This window comes from Mastigoproctus giganteus, chromosome 9 (genome assembly GCF_048544385.1).
Source record: "Mastigoproctus giganteus isolate SK-2022 chromosome 9, ASM4854438v1, whole genome shotgun sequence".
Classification (NCBI taxonomy): domain Eukaryota; kingdom Metazoa; phylum Arthropoda; class Arachnida; order Uropygi; family Thelyphonidae; genus Mastigoproctus; species Mastigoproctus giganteus.
In genome coordinates this window covers 103362521-103385209 of record NC_143583.1, presented here as the reverse complement: position 1 = coordinate 103385209, position 22689 = coordinate 103362521, and the positions used below count along the sequence as shown (strand labels likewise).

Genomic DNA, 22689 nt, shown 5'->3' with positions numbered 1-22689 from the left:
TTCCTCTAACTTGTGCAGGCCTGATGACATGCCACATTACACTGAACAACAAATTTTTGGTCATATCTTGCTACGGGCATGAAAGTAAGTTTATAGATTTTGGGGTGCTAAACAGAAATAGTGCTTAAAATGCCAGATTAGCTCTTGTTCTTATATTTATAAAAGGTATATTTTTTATTTATATGGCAGTAAAATGTAGCTACAAACATACCTGTATCAAACACTGGACCCTTTCGCTTGTATTCAGTTTCAGGAGCATCCCTTTCCACCATTCAACAATAATTGGCTAACATGGCAGCACTCCATCTGTTTTTGTATCTTTGTTCCATTGCCGATGTCTTGATGGAAGTGCTCACCATGTTCATCGCTGATGGCACCATAGCAGGATGAACCTGGGCATTGGGTATATCAAGCTTAATGTCGAAGTTTGCAGATGATACAAAGGTTGGCAGGGTTGTTAATGACAGTAATGGCAGTGTACTACTGCAACAGGATCTAGATAATTTGGGCAGATGGGCTAAGAAGTGGCAACTGAAGTTTAACTTTGACAAATGCAAAGTACTGCATATGGATAGAAGTAACCCCAGAGAAACATACCAATTGTGTGGTGCTACACTTAAGGTGGTAGAAAATGAAAAAGACCTGGGAGTAATCGTGCAGTCAGATATGAAGTTTTCTGAGCAATGCTGCCAGGGCAGGTCACGGGGTTTTGTCAATGATATATAGGAATTTTGCTAGCAGGGAGAAGGATGTGATTGTCCCTCTGTATAAGGCAATGGTCAGGCCACGCCTTGAGTACTGCGTACAGGTCTGGAGGCCTCATTTTAGGAAGGATATAGATTTACTTGAGCGTGTACAGAGAAGGGCAACAAGATTGGTGAGGGGAATGAAGGGATCCTCTTACCAAGAGAGGCTTAAGTTCTGCAAATTGCAGTGGCTGGAGACTAGGCACCTGCACGGTGATCTTATTGAGGTGTATAAAGCCTTGAATGGGTTGAGCACGCTGAATTCTGATGGGATCCTTCCACTTGTTCAGATTACGAACCTAAGGGGGCACAAATTCAAATTAAGAAAAGACAGATGTAGAATAGATGTGTGGAAATTTGCCTTTAGCCAGCGGGTGGTTAATTGCTGGAACAAACTTCCATCTGTCGTTGTGGAAGTTGACAGGTTAAATAAATTTAAGGAGGAACTGGACAGGCATTTGGAGGGAATGGTGTGATTTTTTTTTTTTTTTTTTTTTGGCTGATGCTGCATAAGCTCATACACTTGCTTTCTTGCATCACATGCCACTACTACTACTACCACCACCATTGACGGGAAAAAATCCAGGTGTGAGTGCAAGAACTGCATCTTCAGTGACATGTTGCACCCCAGTTTTTCGTAAGAAGTAACGAGGTCTTCCACAAACTGCCTGTAATTGCTGGCTTTAACGTTTCCTAAAAAACCAGTCAAAACATTTTGAAAGGCTTCCCATGCTGATTTCTCACTATCACTAAGGACACATTCGAACTGTTCGTCTTTGAAAAGTTGCCTTATTTGTGGACCAATGAAAACGCTTGCCTTAATATTCTCTCTACTAAGAGAATATTAAGTAAATATGTGAGTGCAGGACCATTCACTTCCAAAGCCTTCACAAAATTTTTGATGAGCCCTAGTTTGATGCTGAGCGGTGGAAGCAAAACTTTATTTGGATCTACAAGAGGTTCAAATGCTACGTTCTTCATTCCAGGTGTTAATGATTTTTGTTGAGGCCAACCCCTCTTCTTGTAGTGCATATCCTTGACACGACTATCCCACTCGCAGAAAAAGCAACAATATTTAGTGTAACCTTTTTGTAGTCCTAATAAAATGGCGATTGCCTTTAAATCATCATATATCTGCTACTCATACTTCTAATAGTGTACACCCAAGAAATGTTCTCCATGTTTGCATATGTTTCTTTTTTTGTGGATGACATACACAAGAGGCATTGAAGGCAGCACATTTCCATTGTGTAATGACACATACTTAAGGCTAACCTTAGAAGCATCTATAAATAGTCGCCATTCTTTGGGAACGTGTCTCATATCCATTGCTGCCATTAGATCATCAACATCCTTTCAAACAGTAAGTTCACCTTCTGTTTGATAGAATTTATCATAGTCTTTATTTCGAGTACAAAATGTTGTCACTTTCACAGATTGATCTAGAAGATTCCACTGTTGTAGTCACGAGGTGGAAGTTCGAGATTCCTGACGAGGTCATTTAGCTCATTTTCTGTGATCTTATATGGTTCAGAAGGATAAAGGTTTGTACAAAATGGTGACATAAACAGCTGCTGTTCTTCATGTATATCAAGTTGATGTTTATCAGTGTCTTCACCTTCATCAGAGTGTACAGAAAAATGGTCGGGTGGTTCAGGAATAGGTAGTACTTCACCATGAGGCATGGGGTGAATTGCAGATGGTATATTTGGGTATATCACTGTTCACTTTTACTTCATTGTTATCCCTTTTCTAATGCGAGGTACCATACAGAAGTAACAGTCTGTGACGTGATTTGTTGGCACCCTCCATATCATAGGCACTATGAAAGGCAATGTCCCTTTCGATTCACCCACACATTGAGTTTTGGATACATAGTCACAAATGATCGTTAGTGTAGTATCTGAAATAGAGAGCTTTATGGTTACTGAAAAAAAGTTTCTAGTACCCTTGGTACTAGAAACAGTTTTAGGCTTGGCCTAAAACTGAGGAACTAATGAAAACTTTGTCTATTTGAGTCTTTCCAGTTGTTGTAAATGACAAGGGTGGGAGAAGCAACTCAGACTTCTTCCTGGAGAAGCGATTAAAGTCTTGGAGGAGAAGCAACTGGCAGGTGAGGGCCGTGCAGGCACCTCCCCACCTCAACACTGGCTCTCTGAGTAGCTCCTTGCCGCTACAACTCCAGCTTTGAAAATTGTTAAAAAATACTTCTCGTCGCAAAATTTATAAATGACCTTTATAGAATTATTAACTAACTATTTAGAAATCTTTTTGTCACTAAAACGAGAGTTACTTAGTACAAAAAAGCGTGCTGTCGAAGTGCAATAAATTTTTTTTTAATTTAAACACAAAAAGTAAATGATAGATTTCAATCGGAATAGTTTCCCCTTGATAAGCATCAAATAACGCAAAGCTAATATGATTTTTAAATTTTTAGCTCCATTAGCGACGGAAATAGAGAGGGGGAACAAAAATTACTCACATTTTCCTGTCTGGCACTACCAAAAATTAAAAATATATTTTAAACCTACTCACTGAGCTCTTTCCAATGGTGTATAATAAGCTGCCATAGGTTGTTGACACTTTTTTGTATCCCCACATTTACCCCCCTTTTCTCAGACAAATTTTTGTCAACAACAATCAATATAGCGTTATGTTGGCCCACATGATGTACAAGCCCATGCAAAATTTCAAGCCAATAGGTTGAGTGGTTCCAGAGATAAAATGCTGTGACAGACAACCGAGTGACATTATAAGGGTCCTTCGTTAGACTTCAGACCCTAAAAGTACACGTACATAACAATGGTCCTTGAGAATAAAAAAAAAATTTAGTATGGAAAACGTTTATTTAACATGATATATGTAAGGTAGTAAACTAATTATAAGGAATTGGGGGAGATGTGGTTTCTTTCTTTGGCAATTCTTTACTTTTTATTTAATTTGATTTTACTTTATTGTTTATTGCTAGTTATATTTTGTAGTTTACAATAATATGCCTATGTAAATCTAAGCAGATGCCATTATAGAATTTTTACTGCGAACCCCCCGGAACACTTTCATGAACCCCTGGGGGTTCACAAACCACCGGTTGGGAACCACTGATGTAGAGTAACTCACTAATATGAGACCCCAACTGTAATTCGAAAACAAGAGCCAACAGACAATTTTTGATTTTCATGTTCAGCAGCATGAAATTAGTCAAGATTGGTTATTTTCATTTTTGTAAAATTTTAAGTGTTGACCAGTGAATTAATTCTGGGAAAAAATGCAACATGGCCTCCTAAGAGCCACCAATAGACTTTACCAGTGAAATGCTGGTCCATAAGCACCAGGTTCCTAGTGCTTGACACCAAAACATGCCCCATATTAAGCAACCACCACCACCTGTCTGGATAGTGGGCACCATGCACGATGGGCCCACAAACGTGTTGCTTGTACCACACATGAAGGCATCTGTCAGCATGTTGCATCAGGTATTTGGACTTATCTGACCAACATACTCATTTCCAGTATCCAACCCACATGTTGACACAACAGCATTTTCCATCACCGATGATTAGCAATGAGAAGAGGCGTCTCTTGGGCTGTCTGCTGTGGAATTCCATGTTTGAGTGTGTGGCATAACATCATTTGAGATATTCTAGCATTACCCATATTGTATTGCGATGTCTACTGTCACATGGTGACCTGCCATTGAGCCCATACAACTCACCACGAACTCCAACCTGCATAAAGATACTCCATGATATCTTTACCACATCCAATAATTGCTATTTCTTTTATCACTGACTTGCATGACCAGATGCAAATTACAACTGTTCTAACATACAATGCTTTTGGCTTTTTATACTGTGAGCCATGTGGCATAGTTCATTACGGATGTGGTGGTCACAATTCAGTGATCACGGCATGTACTTATTTATGTTTAAGCATTTTCAGAAGAAAACAGTGGAATTGTGAGCTAGGCACATGTTTGGTAAATCATTAAATAGAAAATAAGAAGGGGACAATATTTCATAACCACAGTCTTATCTACAATTTTTATTTATGTATCATAGAAAATATTGTAGTCTTGGTCTTGCATTTGAAAGCTGCACTGCAATCTTTTGTTAAGGGTCAAGGCATTCCAATTTTCTTCTCCTTTACCTCATCACACCAAGTGAAGTAAAGGAGTAAATGGAACTGTTCTCAGTGTTCATTTCACACTATTTTAACAAAAAATGAGCAAAAGCTGATTAGAGTTTCAAGCATGTGAGAGTTATTTTAAACCAAAATTACAATCATATTGACTGTGAGAGGTCACAATTCTAATATCATCTGCAAACAGAGACAAACATGAAATTGCAATCAGCATGCTTTTTCAGACAAAATTTTGTTATCAAAAACCAAAGAAATATTAATTCACTTCCTTGAACAACAAGGGAATCAATCCCAAGAAATCTATTCCATCAGGTAAGACAACAAATAAGGAGTACTATGCACAATTTTTTCAATCAGTTTAGTAAAGAATTCACCAGTAAGGCTTGTTTTCAAAAAGTGAAGTGGTTCCTATTGCATGATGCTAGGCCACATACTGTGATGATTATCAAGGAGATTTTGGCAAAGTGTAGGATTGTGGGTCTAATTCCCCTTGTTCCCTCCACCCAAACTGCTACCTGTTCGGCAAAATTATATCCACATTGAAAGGACAATTTGATGGTGTAAAGCACAGCTGTCCAATGCAGCACCCTCACTAAGCAGTGAGGGTGCTGACACAATTTGCAGGTGTCAGATGACACCTGCAAATTGGCAACCACCTTTTTAAGAATACATTTGGAGGAAATTCTAGGACACAAGCATTAGAAATTAGAATTTTTCTGGTATAAAATGGCATTTATTAATGAGTCAATTGAACTTCATTTAGTGAATTTCATTTCTCCAAAGTTTAAAATTTTTGCCCAGAAAATTGCACGTATGACTAATTACGGATAATTATAAAAAGCAAAGTACAGTAGAAGGTCGGTTATCTGGAATAATTTGAAAGGCTGATCTTTCTTATTTTTTTTTTATTAACGGTAGTACAGTAAGCTCCGGTTATAGTGATCATGTTTGCAAATTGAATTTTGATTATAATAAACGAAAGATCAAGTTTACTGCCTGTTTATAACATATTGTACAAACAAAAAGCCCAATACTGAAAACTGCAAATTGTTTTTATTGTTTTATGATTGTGTGCTTTAGAAAAATATTACAGAGATTACTGGGTTTTCTTGGAAACCATGAGTGAATTTCAGATTAGTTTAGCTCCAGATTCAGTAAGAATAATATCGGCCTGAAACTGTATGATTTTTTATTATTTTTCTCAATTTTTTACAGTGAAAGGTGAACAAAAAGAAAATGCATAGTTTTAACATTGCAACAAAAAAAAATGGAAATTATTAATAGAATTAGAAATGGTGAAAATTTAGGAAATCTTTCCAAAGAATTTAACGTGGGGACTTCAATTTACGACAATAAGAAAAATTCCAATTCTATAACAGAATTTCTGTAGATTATGGATAGTGAAGGAGAATCTAGCAGGGAAAAGACGATGCCAAAACCTGAAAATGCCGCTTTAGAGAGTGCCCTCACTTTATTTTTTTCTTTTCTTCAAAGTGAAGTTTAGGTGAACCAGTGTATGGCCCAATGTTGTGTGAAAAAGCATTGGATTTTAATTTAAAATTAATAGGTAATGAAGATTTTAAGGCAAACACAGGTTGGCTGAAAAACTTTAAACCGAGACACAGTATACGTGAACTAGATATTCAAGGCAAGAAACTTTCTGCAGACGAATCAGCAGCGGTATCCCTTTGAAAAGTAAGTTTGCTTCAGTTATAGCAAATTATGAGAAAGAAAATGTTTATAATGATGAGATGGGCTTATTATGGAAAGCATTACCAAGAAAAACCCTAGCCACTAAAAGAGAAATGCCTGCACCAAGTGTTAAGATGAGAAAAACAATTGCTATTGTGCAAATACTACTGGGATGCACAGATTGTCCATGCTTGTTATTGGTCAAAAAAACAGAGCATTTAAAAATCTTTCTAATTTTCCTGTTTTGTATAAAAATCATAAAAATGTCTGGATGGATGCTTCTGTTTACCAAGATTGATTTATAATTTTTTTTAATTTAATTTAATCGTAAGGTAAGATTACATTTATTTAATCTTACCTGAAAAATTTCTGGTTCGATTATCCGGAAGAGGTCTGACATCAGTTATTCCAGATAACTGACACTACTGTAATGTAAAAAAAAGCAGTGAAGAAGAGTATATATTTGCTTATTTTTGGTAAATATTTAATTTTTTTCCCCTTTTTTGATGGTGCTCTCCAACTTCTTAAAAATATATAAAAGGCACCCAGCTGCCACGCACTGAATATTAAAAGAAATATGATAAAGGAATTCGTGGTGGTTATCTCAAAAGGGTTTTAAAATTTCCAACAGCTCTATGAGCAATCTGGAGTGAGCAGCTACACACTTCAGATCAAAAAACATGAAAAAATTCTAACATGTAGTTTTCTTTAAATTGACTAAATTTTGTCATAAAATTGCTCAAGTCAAAATCTGTATATGTTACCTCCTTTAATTTTGATCATGGAGAGACTTTTTTGCTCTCAATGAAGGCAGAGTACTAAATCCTTGTATGAAGTTTAATCTTATACAGAACTTTAGACAAATGCTGTCATCCATGCTGCCCAAATTGCTAATAATCTTTTTGATGTGAAAACATCTATAGTGGCACCTAAAAATGGAATATAAATGAAGTGTAACAGAAATGCAAATGTTGTGGTTAAATATTTGTATTGTTGCAAATCATACTATTCTATAAATGGATTTGGCTAATCTCTTCCAGGCCAAGTATGTTTTCACATAAAACATCTTTTGCGAATACAGGATACACATGCTTTAATTTTTTTTTAAACTGTATAAGCATTATCTGAACAGGTGAACATTTAAAAATCTGAGACACTGCCAGGATAGCTGTTTCAAAGCTTACTGGCTTCTCGTCAGCTGGCAGTTGGTCTCTGTTAGTGAATGCATGCCAAACTGTGAATAATGTATTTGTCTAAGCAGACAGCCAAGTAGAACTTCCATTTAAATACATAACTTTTGTATTGACTATTTAAAAAAAAAAAACCATCCTTCCACATTAAGTATTTTCTGCAACAGCACCACTCATCCATCAGTGATAGAGATATTCTTAATCCTCAGTTATGACTGGTGGAGGATTAAGAATCTTTTGGTGGTGACAGGAACGATACATACATCTATAGGGAAAGTTTATACTGAAAACTACTTTTAACGACTTCCAGCACATGTGTGCTAGAAAGTTTTGAGCATTGCCAGTTTTTCTAACATTTTTAGTTTTGTTCCCCAATAATTTTAATATTGAAGGGGAAAAAAGCATTTGTACACTAAAAATCAATACCCGACAAAAAAAGGTTATGAAACTATATGTCCAGATAGTTTCTCTACTTGCATTTTTCCTCATTACCCAAGCTTCTGTTATAGCATTTGGTACATAATTTATAAGAAGGGGGATTAACCTCCACAGAAGAAGTGGAAACAATTCGTATTTCACTAGACCCTGTGAAGCTTATTATTCTGACTGCAGTTACTCAACAGTGAAGTTTCCACTCAACCAGATGGATTGGAAATGTATAAAATAAGTAAAGGAGTGAGAAAAATACATATTGTAAGTTGAATACCACAAAACATTATGCTTTGGCCTGCTATCAACGACCACTTTCAGGAAACTATTTTCCAACTTGAAACTGCTACTTATGGCATTACTGGAAATATATGTACAATAGCAATATATGTACAACATTACACAATCATTTCATGCATTTCCAGTAAGTCAATAATGATTAATTTGACAAATGCCATACTGTTTCATGTGTTTAGGTGAAGAATTTCATTTGAGATCCCATATCTGATGCTTATTATGGCAAGGGAATAAATTCCATAGAAAACTGAGACCGAAAATTGCTTTCAGGAAGCCATCAAATAAGATAACACTGCAAAAAACCATTATTTGGAGCTCAACAAATCTAGTAGACTAGCGACTAGCAAATCTAGTAGGCTTTCTTGCGACTTAAGAGAGTTTTGTTTTACAATTGCTGTGGGCTGTACTTGGCCAAGGATTGCCTGAAAATTCAACAAACGTACAATATAAAATGCACACTAACCTATCACCAGCATTCTGTTAAGGAGGAGAAAATCCTACTGTTGAAGGAATGTGATGAAGAATAACAGCTCAACCAGTCTTGTTTGTTAGGGTAGTACAAAAATTAAAGTTACCTAGAGAGCATTTCATAATTAGTTTAATTTTTTTTTTTCCTGCTATTAAATTGATAAGAAAGTGACAAAGTAATTGTTGAATACAGAATTTTCAAAACTGGCACATTTAATTGTCATAATTTATAATATGCCCTAGAGATTAAATATTTAAACAATTATTCTAAATTATTTCAAAATACTTCTAGTTATAATTATTGAATTTTGGCAATTCCAAGTGCCACTTATATAGTTGTAAACCATTTAAAAGTCTGCTGTATCTGCACTTTGCCTTTCACCAAGAATGGAATCTAACTGTCTCATTCATGTTTCCTTGTATTTACTGTTATTGCAAACGGGTACCAGTCATCTGTTGTAATGTGACAGAATTGTTATTTTCTCTAAATTTACACTCCTTGTTGGACAGACACAAATTAACCATAATGATACTTTAGTCTTTCTGGCAATGAGAATTTATTGTAATTTTGACATCAATGCATTAAAAAAAAACAGTGCATCCAAAGTAGTGAAGATTGTAGTAATTTAAAGACAGATAAATTAAAACCAGTTGCTAATAAGAACTGAAAATCGTTGTATTTTTGTATATTACTAAGAATTGAAAAGAAAAAGAAAAAAAAAAAAGAAAAAAAAAAGAAAAAAATGTCCAAAATTGTATAGCAGCTAAGATCCCTTTAGTTATGTACAATTGTAATAAATGTTGCTATTTATCAGTGTGTATCCAAGTAGATAATGTGTATATTTTTTATATGTAAAAAAAATAAGAACATATCATATTAATATTTACAAAATGTTTATTTACAATTAATATTTATACTTACAAATGCCTATTTTTTTTTCCTTTTATTTTCTTCTGAATTACCTCACTAATCAGTTACGCAGCAAGGCTAAATAATAATTATAATGCATCTCTCTTCACAACATGAATCTCAGGGCATTACACTCTCTTTATCCAATAAATAAACCACTTATTGGAACAACTGTTCAACAATTATCAAATAATGATTCATCAACCAATTTCTGAGAAATCGTCATTTTCTCATATGAAAAATACAATAAATCTCATAAATATAGCATTGCAACAATCTAACACAGTTTTGAAAATTCCGACAATTCATGCTGTTGCTCTGATTATTACAAATTGCTCACAACAATGGAAAACTATGCCACAGCTGCCCAAAGTGAAACTCCAGAAGGTATATCTTCATCAGTTGCTTCTAATTGCAGCTACTGTTATTTAAACAAGTAGCTTTTATTTTATTATATTTTTTAACTGCGATTATATATATTTCGCTGATTTTGATGTGCATTCATTTCTCAATATGTTAGGAAACTTTCCAGAGAAGCATGCTGCTTCAGGAAGTTATGGTGTGCAGACTTTACCATGATTGTGTTTTCAAAGATGTATTAATACAATCACCACTGACAGTTTCTTTTTTCTCTTTACTTAAAGCTTAGAATGTGATGTTCATAAAAGTTTCCCAAAGTGGGAAACATACTCTAATTAACATGAGGGGCAACATTTCTTTTCCACTCCACTGGAACATGGTCTCATATTTTTACAATAGCAGATGATGTCAGTTATATAGAGCATACTCATTTTTAATACATTTACTAATTTCTCTTTTATCATGAATAAATTGGTGGGGGTGGAAAAAGATGGCAATACAGGTGGATGGGTGGGTGTGTATGCATTAACTGAAGTCATTATTTTTGCACTTGCTTCCTCCTCTTCTTGTCACTTCCACCAACTTTCTGAAGTTTGCACTGGGCTGTGTTACTGAGCAGGGTACATTTGCACTGAGTGGGAAATGTATATTTTAATATAGTGTTTAGTAATTATATTATTATAGTAACTACAATGATTATAATCACTATTATGAGAAACATAATTACCTAAATCTTGAGAAATATTCAGCTAATACATAAAAGTATTACAAAAGAAAAAGATAGTTCACGCATACAAATTTTACTGGAATAATTGTACATTTCATTCTTGAGTGGCATGATTACATAGCTAATGCTTGGTTACTGTACATTCTATATACTAATACTGTTTGTCCAGTATATGTATATCATTAGTTATATTGAATAGAATAACAAGAGAGTGGAAACAAGAGGGCAGAAAAATGGAAAAAAGAGGAAGTAATTTAGTGCAGTCAAAGGCAGCAATGCTAAACCTATGCAGAGCATGGACAATAAAGAGAGAGAGAGAGAGCTAGAGAGTGAAAGAAGGGAGACAGAAGGTAACAAAAAAAAAAAAATTTATAATAAGAGATAAATAATTACAAAACTGACAAAATTGCCACACAACTTACAAAACCAGCCTCTCGGCAGATGTAAATGGCCAGGATTGCAAGCAAAATAGCAACATGTGTCTTCATTACTGGTGTAAACCACAAGCCAAAGGGTAAAAAGAATAAACATTATGCTTATGCTTTTTACCTTTGTCTTGTGGTTTACATCAGGAATGAAGTAACAAATATAACATGTTGCTATTTTGCTTGCAATCCTGGCCATTGACATCTGACAAGGGGCCAGTTTTGTAAGTTGTGTGGCAACACCCTTATTTTTTCAATTTTGTAATTATTGAAATTATTGAAGGTAACATTTTTTTGTTACCTTCTATTCCCCTTCTTTCTTTCACTCTCTCTCTCTCCCCCCCACTTTATATCTGTTAATTCATCTTAGAACTGATACTTAGTTAAATTGTGACCAAATCAATGAAAAATCTAATTTGTAACCTTTATTTTTGTTTCCCAGACAGCACAGTCTGATGATGGGTATCGGCAAGATACCTGAAACGTTACCCAATGTATATTAGTTTAGGTTAATGCTTAAATAAAATATATTAACTCCACATGGTATGAGAGTGGTTTATGATATATATATTAATAATTCGTTAGTGACTGAGTCAGCATCGTTAGCGCCATTTAGGAAGTGACGTCATTTCCATCTGAAAATTTCATTACCAACTGGTTTTGCTTCAGTTCAAAAATGTAGTAGGTGCTGCCAAAGATGTTTTCACATCAAAAAATTACCCTGGAAGATACTGAAAATTACTTCTTAAGGGGATAACAATTTTCAAGTGAAAAGGAGTAAAGAAACATGGAGCAGAAATGATCCATCACAACTACCAATGGGCTAATCTCATTATTCAAGAGAAGGAAAAGTCTATCATAAATGTTTTAAATGTTTATCATAAATGTTTCTGACTCCTTGTTTACTTTATAAAAACATAATTTTGGTCTGACTGATATATATATCCCACTGGTGTATAACAAGAATAATAGTATCACTTTGATCTCAACATTCTCATTTGCCAGGTTTCAAAAATTACTAATCATAATTTTGCAAGCCAAAGCTAAATATGTATGCAAAAGACTAGTTTGTTTGTTATTTTGTTTTTAGGAGCATTAGCAACTAAGACCATATTGCTCCGGGGATATGCGGTGGTCATTCCCTGACCTTTCCGCATCCTCCGTATTTGGTGGTCATGGGCTCAAACCACAGTCTAATCAAGAAGCGTGTGCTACGCACTGCTGCTCCTGCCCACCGAGGCGCCCCAAAGATCTGTAAACATTTTTGCAGAATAATAGCCAAGTTCTTCTTCAAAAAGGTATGTCTTTAAGGTGTTTTGTGATTTGAGCAAGCAATAGACTCATGATACACCAGTAGTATGCAAGAGGACAGACATCAATTAAAAAATGATCTGGAGGTTGGGAAGAATATAGGAAATTTGAATCCAGAGAAATGGAAAAAACTTAAAATGACATTTAGAAGTTGCAATGTCATGTTAAAACCATTGCCAATTAAATGTAAATTTAAGAATGCAATAGAAACAGTTAAAATCTCAACTAAATGGTTAACATTTGCTGCTGCTTGATGATGCATATATATGCATCAAATAGTGGCCAAGTGCTGCATATTGTGTCCTTCCTAAACAGTCAATGGAGAAGTACTGTAAAAGCATATGAAATTTACAACTGCTCGATATTGGCACAATGAAATCTGTGTTATTTGCAGCAAGCCTTGGTTTTTTCTTATCACCAACCACACAGTCTGACACTGTAAAGCTATATACTTGGTACTGGTACAGTTTTAATTATGTACATAGAATGATAAAATTTTGAGGTTTGTTGATTTCTAGCTCAGCCCAAAAGTAAGTATTTGCTTTTAACTATAAATTCCATACTTTTACTTATTTATTTTTAGACAGATATTAAAAGGAAAAAATTATGGCACACAGAATGCACTCTGAAGTATAAACAGTAGTAAACAGGTTAAATATACATTATTTTATACTACTGTTTTTGGGGTTTGTAATCAGAGTAAGGTTCCATAGCATTGTAACTAAAACATCACACCATGGTAGGCTGTTCACTGTGAACAGGTTATATTTCATTAATATCTAATTCAAATCCAAAGAATCCTGTTGTTTAGTGAATCACAATAGCATGATAAAAATCAGCAGATGGTTAACAAGATTGATCCAACATTATAGCAGATAGGATATTTATGAAGGCTTTACATTAAACTGTACTGGATTCCTTCAACACTAAAACTGCTTATATGGAATAAGTTTAGCATTGGTATTTGTGTGAGGAACTTCACATCCTCATTTGCTATGGCAACCTGATGTTTCCTACAATGATTACAATGCTTTAGTGACTATTGGTACCAAATTTAAAACTTATATAAAATTTTTTGTGAAATTAGTTAAACAAAATTTGTGTCAGATGCACCAAATCTTTTCCAACTTAAGTTACCTTCATGTTTGTTGCATTAGTAAACATTTTGCTTATGATAGTGAAATTTGACATCAAACTTGTAATATCCTTACCAATGTTATTAATAATATAATATAGATCCAGCAGATATGACAATGGCCTCACAGAACAACCATCTACAAAGAATGCAACCAATATTTTTCCATTAATGAAAGCATTAGGAAAAATGCTTTCATTAAAGCTACAAAGCAGCCAATGTATCAGAAAAAAATGGGGGGGGGGGGGGCCAGATAAGATGAAATATTTAAAGCCCAATGCTTACCGATAATATTTTATTGTTTAAGAACATTTTAAGAACATATGTTTCTTACAGATGTATGGATATAGTAATATAAGGTGTGCACCAATAAAAGAATTATTGCTAAAAGAATCTCTCAGACAATTTAGGATCTCTTAAAGAAAGAGTTGAAGGTGGAGGGGGGAAGAGTTAGTTACATTTTTAAAGTGAAGCCTTTGTTCATGCTTAAAATTTCTGTTAATTTTTTGTTTGATGAACATCAGGTGGAATGTAACCATCATCTTCCTTACTTTCAGCTTGTGGTTTTAAATTTTTTTTTAAATCCTCAATTTCTGCAAGTTCTATTTCAATCTTGTTCCAGTTTTCAAAGAAGAAGAGACGTTTTTCCTTTTCTTCCAATTCCCTCTTTTTTTCCTCTATAATCTTTAACGTTTCATCTTTTAAATATTCTTTCACCTGCTTATCTAATGCTTCTTGTCTCATAACTTCCCACTCTTTAAAAAGTTTAATTTGCACCAGGATATCAGCTTCTTCATATCTAGGAATTTCTTCTAGTTTTTCTAACATCAGCGAGTGTAAGTCTATAGTAGATGTACTATCCTCAGTGCTTTCCAATTTTTGAATTTTATCCTGTAAAATTAATTTTGTTAAAAAAATTTAAAAAAAAAACACATTTCTTCATAAGATATTATTATCTTAGTTTCAAAATCTTAAATAAGCCAAGTAGTATTAGTCATTATAGCGCAAGGAATCTTAAGTCTTTTTTACTGCACCAACAGAAATAAATAAATAAATAAATTAAGAATAATACAATAAAATCATAAATAAATAATAAAATAAAACAAACTACCTATATGAACCACTTCTCACATATCTATCTCATAATTAAATTTATGGCCCCTAGTTTGGAAATTACTTGTATATGAAAAAAATAGTGAAGATTTTGCTCTCATCCATTTTACTTTCTCCCCTCTGAGCCTTGTACACCTCAATTAGGTCTCCTCTAAGGTGCATAGTTCCCAACCTTTCCACATATTCAGTCTTTCCTCATACAGATGTCCCTTTGCTGATTTCACCAGGTGTGCTGCCTGCCTTTGAACCCTTTCAGGAGGCTCGATGTCTTTCTTTAGATATGGTCTCCATACTTGAACACAGTATTCCAAGTGTGACCTTACAATTGCCTTATATAGTGGAATTATGATATCCCTATCTCTACAAGCAAATGTATGATAAATCATTGATAGGACACCACTGGCCTTTCTTGCCACCTGTCTATACTGCTCAGAGAATTTCATGTCTGATCATATGATAACTCCCAAATCCCTTTCTTCCTCTACTGCTTTTAATTCAACCCCCACCAAACGTAGTGAGTTTCTATTCTACAAAGAAAAGTCTTCCTATGCTACAAATAGGAAAACCTTTCTTCTGTAATTATCATGTGGCATTAAGTATCTTAAAAACTCCACAGGTGGGGTTTGCAGTTGTGACCCAATAATGGTTCTATTTTACACAATCTGAGGCTGTTCTTAAAGTCTACACATGGTATATTTATTTTTGAATGGACTAAAATTTTATAACTGTTTATAGTATCTATATAACTTTTGAGTCACATAATTGTACACTACTGCTCTGACAACAATATGGGACTAGAGGAATTTATAACTATCCATTTTCTGCTGTTCCCTTTATTTAATGAAATAATTCAAAATAGTTTATCTAATGGCTATTTTGAATTATTTTAGCTTCAAACAGTTGAAAAGGTGCTACTGTTTATGCTAAAACAGGGGTGATCAACCCACAGCATGATGTGAAAAAAAAAAAATAATAAAATAAATAAATAACAAAAATTGTACAATCGATTTGAAAAAAAATCAGAATAAAGACTGCATAAATCCACTTTTACTGCTAGAAATTATGACCTGGGTTTAATTGTGATGGGAATCTATGGTTTATATTTTTCAGTGTTAATTTAGTGCAGGTAAGTAGGAACGTTACTGAGCCCCTCACAACACTTATTCTGTAAGGATGAATATCTATTTGTTAACAATATTATATTTATTTTATAAATGTAAAACTGTTTTAATTTTTTTTTACAAGAACTCACTTAGCATAAAACTCCTTTATGTAGTTAGCAAAAACATTTGGTGGCACTAGACACAGATGAGTAAGTTGGAGATTTATTGATTTGTAGCTTCTAGTTCCACATATAGGTGGCCCACAATGCATTTCAACATCTGTGATATTGTGCAAAAAAAAAGGATGGGCTTTTTTTTGCAGAATATCTTTTTGCTTTTTTTTTTCTGTTCTAAAACTCTGCCAATTCAATGTCAAATGATTCAAACTATGACTAATTCCATGACAGTAACCTTTCATTTGTAAATGAAAGTATGAGAGTTGCTCAAATTGCATCAATTTTTTTTTTCAGCATAACGTACTACACTTAAGGTGATAGAAATTGAAAAAGATCTGGGAGTAATTCTGCAGTCAGGCTACCAGAGCAGTTCATGAGGTTTGTCAATGATATACAGGAATTTTGCTAGCAGAGAAAAGCTTTTTTGCATCACATGCCTCTATTACTATTACATTCTGATGGAAGTGTTTTTACATACCTTGTTTACATATATTGTTTTTCTACATAATCTCTTTGTATAATTATCCCTTTGTATAAGGCAATTAGCCATGTGGTAGGCAATGGCATACTACCACGTTATCTAATGCCACAGACCATAACAAAACCAACTCCAAAAACTGCTGTTAAAGGAAGACCTGCAACTAGGTTGAAGGATGGGGATCAGTAAACTTTTGGGCATGACATTTTGTGATACTGCTAGTATAGCACATGATCGATGCAGTTGGAAGAAGCTGTTGGTGGCCACAACAGCTCCTCATGAACTATGTGACTGGAAGAAGAAGATAAGGCAATGGTCAGGCCATGCCCTGAGTACTGCGTACAGGTCTGGAGGCCTCATTTTAGGAAGGATTTAGATTTGTTTGAGCATGTACAGAGAAGGGCAACAAGATTGGTGAGGAGAACAAATGGGTCCTCTTACCATGAGAGGCTTAGGTTCTGCAAATTGCAGTGGCTGGAGACTAGGCACCTGCAAGGTGATCTGATTGAGGTGTATAAGGCCTTGAATGGGTTGAGCACGCTGAATTCTGATGGGATTCTCCCGCTTGCTCAGATTACGAACCTAAGGGGTACATAAATTCAAATTGAGGAAAGACAGCTGTAGAATAGATGTGCAGAAATTTTCCTTTAGCCAGCAGGTGGTTAATTGCTGGACCAAACTTTTACTTCCATCTGTTGTGGAAGTTGATAGCTTAAATAAATTCAAGGAGGAACTGGACGAACTGGACGAACTTTTAGAGAGAATGGTTGTGTGAATTTTTTTTTGGCTGATGCTACATAAGCTCGTACACTTGCTTTTTTGCATCACATGCCTCTATTACTATTATATTCTGATGGAAGTGTTTTTACATACCTTGTTTACATATATTGTTTTTCTACATAATCTCTGCTTTTTCTATAATAGCTTTACATCACCAATGGAAATGACAGCAACAAAGTTGTCATTGGTGATCATCACTTCATTTCCAGACTTCTGTCCATGAATAGCACTCACCAATTAATCAAAAAGACAAAAATCTGAAGCAGCAAGAACTGAACTTATGGTGAACAGAGCAATGCTATCCAAAACAGTTTTGGGATTACTTCCCTTATTTGTAAACTGATGCGTAATTGTTTTTCCCAAACACTGACATGTTTTAGTTTGACACTTTCAGACTTTCCTGATATTTTAGGTGGGAATAAACTAGTTTCTTGCACTCTGGTATTCAAAGAAAGTGTTTTCAAGTTATGAGTCAAGGTGGCTTCTGGAGCTAGGGACTGGGGGTGGTGGGAATGCCAAAGGTGGATGTTTTGCTGCAAGATCTAGAGTGATCCATGATGTCATATCATGGCAAAGAGAGGAGTGAACCTGTTTCTAGAGAACCCCCAGGAGTCTCCTGACACATTTCAGAACACAGTGAGCAAGGAGAGGGGGAGGAATAGTGAGTCTATATTGAAGGCAGCCAAGCTTAGTTAAGCAGCCTGTACTATGCCATTTGATGTTGAGTATCTGTAGGTACAGTAAGTCCTCTCTTTTTTGGCATGGTTATATTCCTAGAACTGCGATGAACATCAGAGCTGACCAACCTCCATATGTATTGACACAGCATGAAAGTTATGTTCCAAAGGCAAAATAATATTCAACAGAATGATTCATAAGTATGTTACCACTGTAATGGCAAAAAATATAAATACAAAAACAATAAACCTTTTTTTTTTTTTTTTTTTTTTTTACAAAATTCCACAGGAAATTTTAAAAAGAGAACCAAGAAAAAGTATCACCATTCAATGTGTAAACACTAGCATCAACAAAAACTCCCACAAGGGTGGTAACGTACTTATGAATCACACTGTATTTATGTGGATAAAAAGCACAGACCTTAAATGATCAAATTTATAACTTTTACTAAACTATAAAAACATTAACAAGGAGAAAAACATTGGCATTTCATTCCTATTTCATCTAAATTAAAGACTAATGGAGGTGGATATTTCCAGCATTTTTAAATTATTCTTGAATATTTAAATAATTGAATGTAATATTAGGTTGCAATGAAATTGAGAAATTCTCAATATATAAATACACAACTCGTTTAACAGCAGTATGACCTGATGAGAGTTATCACAAACTGTGAATTAAGCAATGAATTAACAAAACGATGAACATGGAGTGATGAACATCAAGGACTTACTGTATTAGTATTAATAAAATGATGGAAGAAAGCAAGCTTTTATAGCATCAGCAGATTAAAAAAAATACTTCATATGCCAACTCCTAATAATCTGTCCAATCCACCTTTAAATTTATTTAAACTATCCACTTCCATAACACTAGGAAGTTTATTCCAACAACAGGAGTCTGCTGACGAGGCTACTAGAGACGGTCGTGTTCCAAGCCGCTAAGTGGATTTTTCTTATTTATTGATTTGAAATTATTGTTTTTCTAAAACTTTTGATTTAAATTTAGTAGTATAACATTATTTTGTGATTTTCTGATTAACTTGGTGTAATTATTCTTTACTCGGCCTTGTAATTGCATAAAAGTATCGGTAAAGGTTTCCACGTGTTTCAACTCCGGTACCGTTCGTAATTTTCCCGCCATTGTGATACGATAGTTGTATGCCGTACTAGATAGCGTTAGTTGAACTTCGTTAGCAGGTAAATTGTACGTTTAAATAAATACATATAACGACTTAGATTACAAACGTAATATAATTAATTATATTTAACATAATTAATAACATAACATAATTAATAAATTAATAGAATCATGACTCAGACCAGAGCAGCAAAGCAAAAGGATCAAGCTAATGGAAGCGCTGTGGCTCAGAGCAGAACTGAGGGGGGCAGTTGTCCTCTGACTCACAGCCTTATAAAATGCACTGTTGCTTGATGTTTGCAGAGCAATCGGGTACGGGACATGATACTGCCAAGGGGGATGTCTTTGTGTGTGCGCGATGCAAGGAGTGTATCGATATCAGGCAACAACTCGGCGTTCTTGTGGGCCTATATGAGAGCTTGAAGGACAGGGTGGATGCCCTCGAAGAAACTAAATTGAGGGGCCCATCAAGCTCTCAGCTGCCCACATCAATGCCAGAGCTTGCACTTGGGCATCGCGTGACACAGAGACAACCCCCAAGGCAGAATGCACTGGTCCCGAAGGAACTAGTAGTTGTTGGTGACTCTATTGTCAGGGAAACGGGGAACATGCTTTGTAAAAAAGATAGGTGGAACAGGACCAGGGTATGTCTGCCAGGGGCAAAGGTTGATGACGTTGTAGAGCGAATATCATCTTTTAAGGGCACAAAAGGTGATATAGTTGTACACATTGGCACTAACGATATTAAGAGTAGGAGACCGGCAGAATTACTTAACAAGTACAGGTCACTGTTGAACAAAAGCCGAGAATTAGGGTTGAATTTGAAAGTGTCTGCAATTCTGCCCAGACACGATAGGAGGGAGTATATGATGAGAGTCTTGTCGATCAATTCGGCCCTGGAAAGATTGTGCAAGGCTCAAGGGGTAGAATTTTTTTCAGCCTGGACTGTACTTGTTAACAGGAGAGATTGCTTCTACAGGGATGGGATACACTTGAATAGAAAGGGTGCAAGAATATTTGCTGATGCTATCGAGGCAGTGTTAGGTGGGTCGGAAAACTGCTAGCTTGGGGGGAGACAAAGACCAATAGATTGACAGTAGCCACTGGCAGAGGTGAAAGAGATTCTTGCACTGCTTCTATTAGAATGAGCAGAAGCCTGAAAAACAAGATGCATGGTATTTCAGAGACTGCTGGGAGCCATTGCGGTACAAGTAAACACATGGGTTGTGTTAGGGTAGCTAAGAATAGAAACAGGTGCAGGTATACTTGCGTGTACACCAATGCTAGGAGTTTAGTAAATAAATTTGATGAATTTGAGGTATTGCTCAAAACATCAAAGGCAGATATTGTTGGGATATCAGAGACGTGGTGTCACACAGATATAAGGGATGCAGAAATGCAATTTGGGGAGTACAACGTCTACAGAAAGGATAGACAGGATAGGAAAGGGGGAGGGGTTATGCTATTAGTTAAGAAACACATAAAAACCAAGGAAGTGAAGCCAGTCGACATCGCTGGACAGTGCAGTGTTGAGTCAGTTAGGTGTTACATAAGCATTGGGAGATCAAAATTGAGAGTAGGAGTGTGCTATAGGCCTAATGACTCTGATGAGTATAATAAGGAACTGTACAGGGAAATAGAGTGGGCCAGTAAATCAGAGAGTCTTATAATGGGAGATTTTAATTTCCCAGATATTGACTGGAATTTGGGGGCTGGTTACTCACACACTAGCAGGGCTTTTGTGGATTTATTGGATGATTGTTTTCTACATCAGCATGTTCGGGAGGCAACTAGAGGGAGTAATACTCTTGATTTGATTATCAGCAGTGATTCTTCATGCATTAAGAATCTGCAGATAAATGAACCACTAGGTGGCAGTGATCACAGTGTGCTGAAGTGGGATTTACTGAAAGAGGTAACTACCATTTGGGGTAAAGGGAAGGGTTATTGCTTCCGTAAAGGCGACTACGATGGACTGAGACAGTATTTAAATTCTATACAGTGGGACCAACTGATGATGTTACCAACAGCAAATTCAAAATGGGAAGCATTCAAAGAACTTATCTTGGAAGCTACTAGGCTTTACACACCAACTAAGAAATATTGTTCAAGGTTTAGGCCAAAATGGATGTCAGATGAACTAATGAGGTATATGGCAGAGAAGAAAAATGCATGGGATACATGCATACTTACATACATACATACTTACATGGGATACTTACAAATTAACACATGACACAGAAGCCTATGATAGATAAAAGTTGATATGCAACCAAGTTACAAAGGAGGTTAGGCAGGCGAAGGCAGATTACGAGAAATCCTTGGCAAGGGATGCAAAGAAAAACAGCAAAGAGTTCTTTACTTATGTAAACTCTAGATGGAAGGGGATGAATCAGATTGGTCCACTTGATATTGATGGGTCAACTGTTGATGATCCTGCTCAGGTAGCTAACAAACTAAATGAATATTTTGCATCGACATTCACACATGAGGAGTTATTCAGCAAGGGGAATGCCAGAGGTGTATTCAACTCTAGCAGTAAGCTACAGAATCTTGAAATAACTGGGAGTAAAGTGGAGGAGAAACTGTTGAAGATAAACACAAGAAAGGCACCCGGGGTGGATGGGATCTATCCAGTTATATTAAAGGAGGCAGCAAAGGAAGTAAGCAAACCCTTAGCCATAATTATGAGAGCTTCCTTGGACTCAGGGGAGGTACCTATAGACTGGAAATGTGCAAATGTGACCCCAATTCACAAAGGAGGATCAAAGGCTGACACAAGTAATTATAGACCTGTGAGCTTAACTTCTGTTCCAGGAAAATTAATGGAGGCACTGGTTAAAGAAGCACTGCAGGATCATCTAGACAAGACTTCAGTTATAGCTCAGACACAGCATGGTTTTGTTAAGGGGAAGTCTTGCCTGACCAACTTGATTGGATACTATGATGCAGTCACAAAAGAACTGGATGCAGGGAATAACTTTGATATTATATACTTGGATCTTAGAAAGGCTTTTGATACTGTTGCACATGGAAGACTGCTACACAAATTGGAGCAGTGTGACATTGGAGGCAAATTGCTGCTATGGATAAAGGGGTGGTTCAGGGGGAGAAGACAGAGAGTGGTAATCAATGGACACTGCTCATCGTGGACTAATGTTATTAGTGGAGTCCCTCAGGGCTCAGTGTTGGGTCCATTATTGTTTTCTGTATTTATAAATGATATTGATGATGGTATATCAAGCTTAATGTCCAAGTTTGCAGATGATACAAAGGTTGGCAGGGTTGTCAAGGACACTACTGACACTATGCTGCTGCAACAGGATCTGGAAAGGTTGAGCAGATGGGCTGAGAGGTGGCAAATGAAGTTTAACATTGAGAAATGTAAAGT

At 35.7% G+C, this 22689-nt stretch overlaps 1 protein-coding gene across 1 annotated transcript in view; it reads right to left on the bottom strand.

Annotated features, from left to right (window-relative positions):
* Window positions 1-14175: 14175 nt before the first annotated feature.
* The window catches only part of LOC150080605 (uncharacterized), a 98032-nt gene continuing 89518 nt past the window's right edge, over window positions 14176-22689 (bottom strand). The window contains exon 9 of the mRNA XM_090381205.1: window positions 14176-14721. Within this exon, the coding sequence (XP_090237331.1) occupies window positions 14329-14721 (393 nt within the window). The 3' untranslated portion in view covers window positions 14176-14328. The remainder of the gene's footprint in view (window positions 14722-22689) is intronic.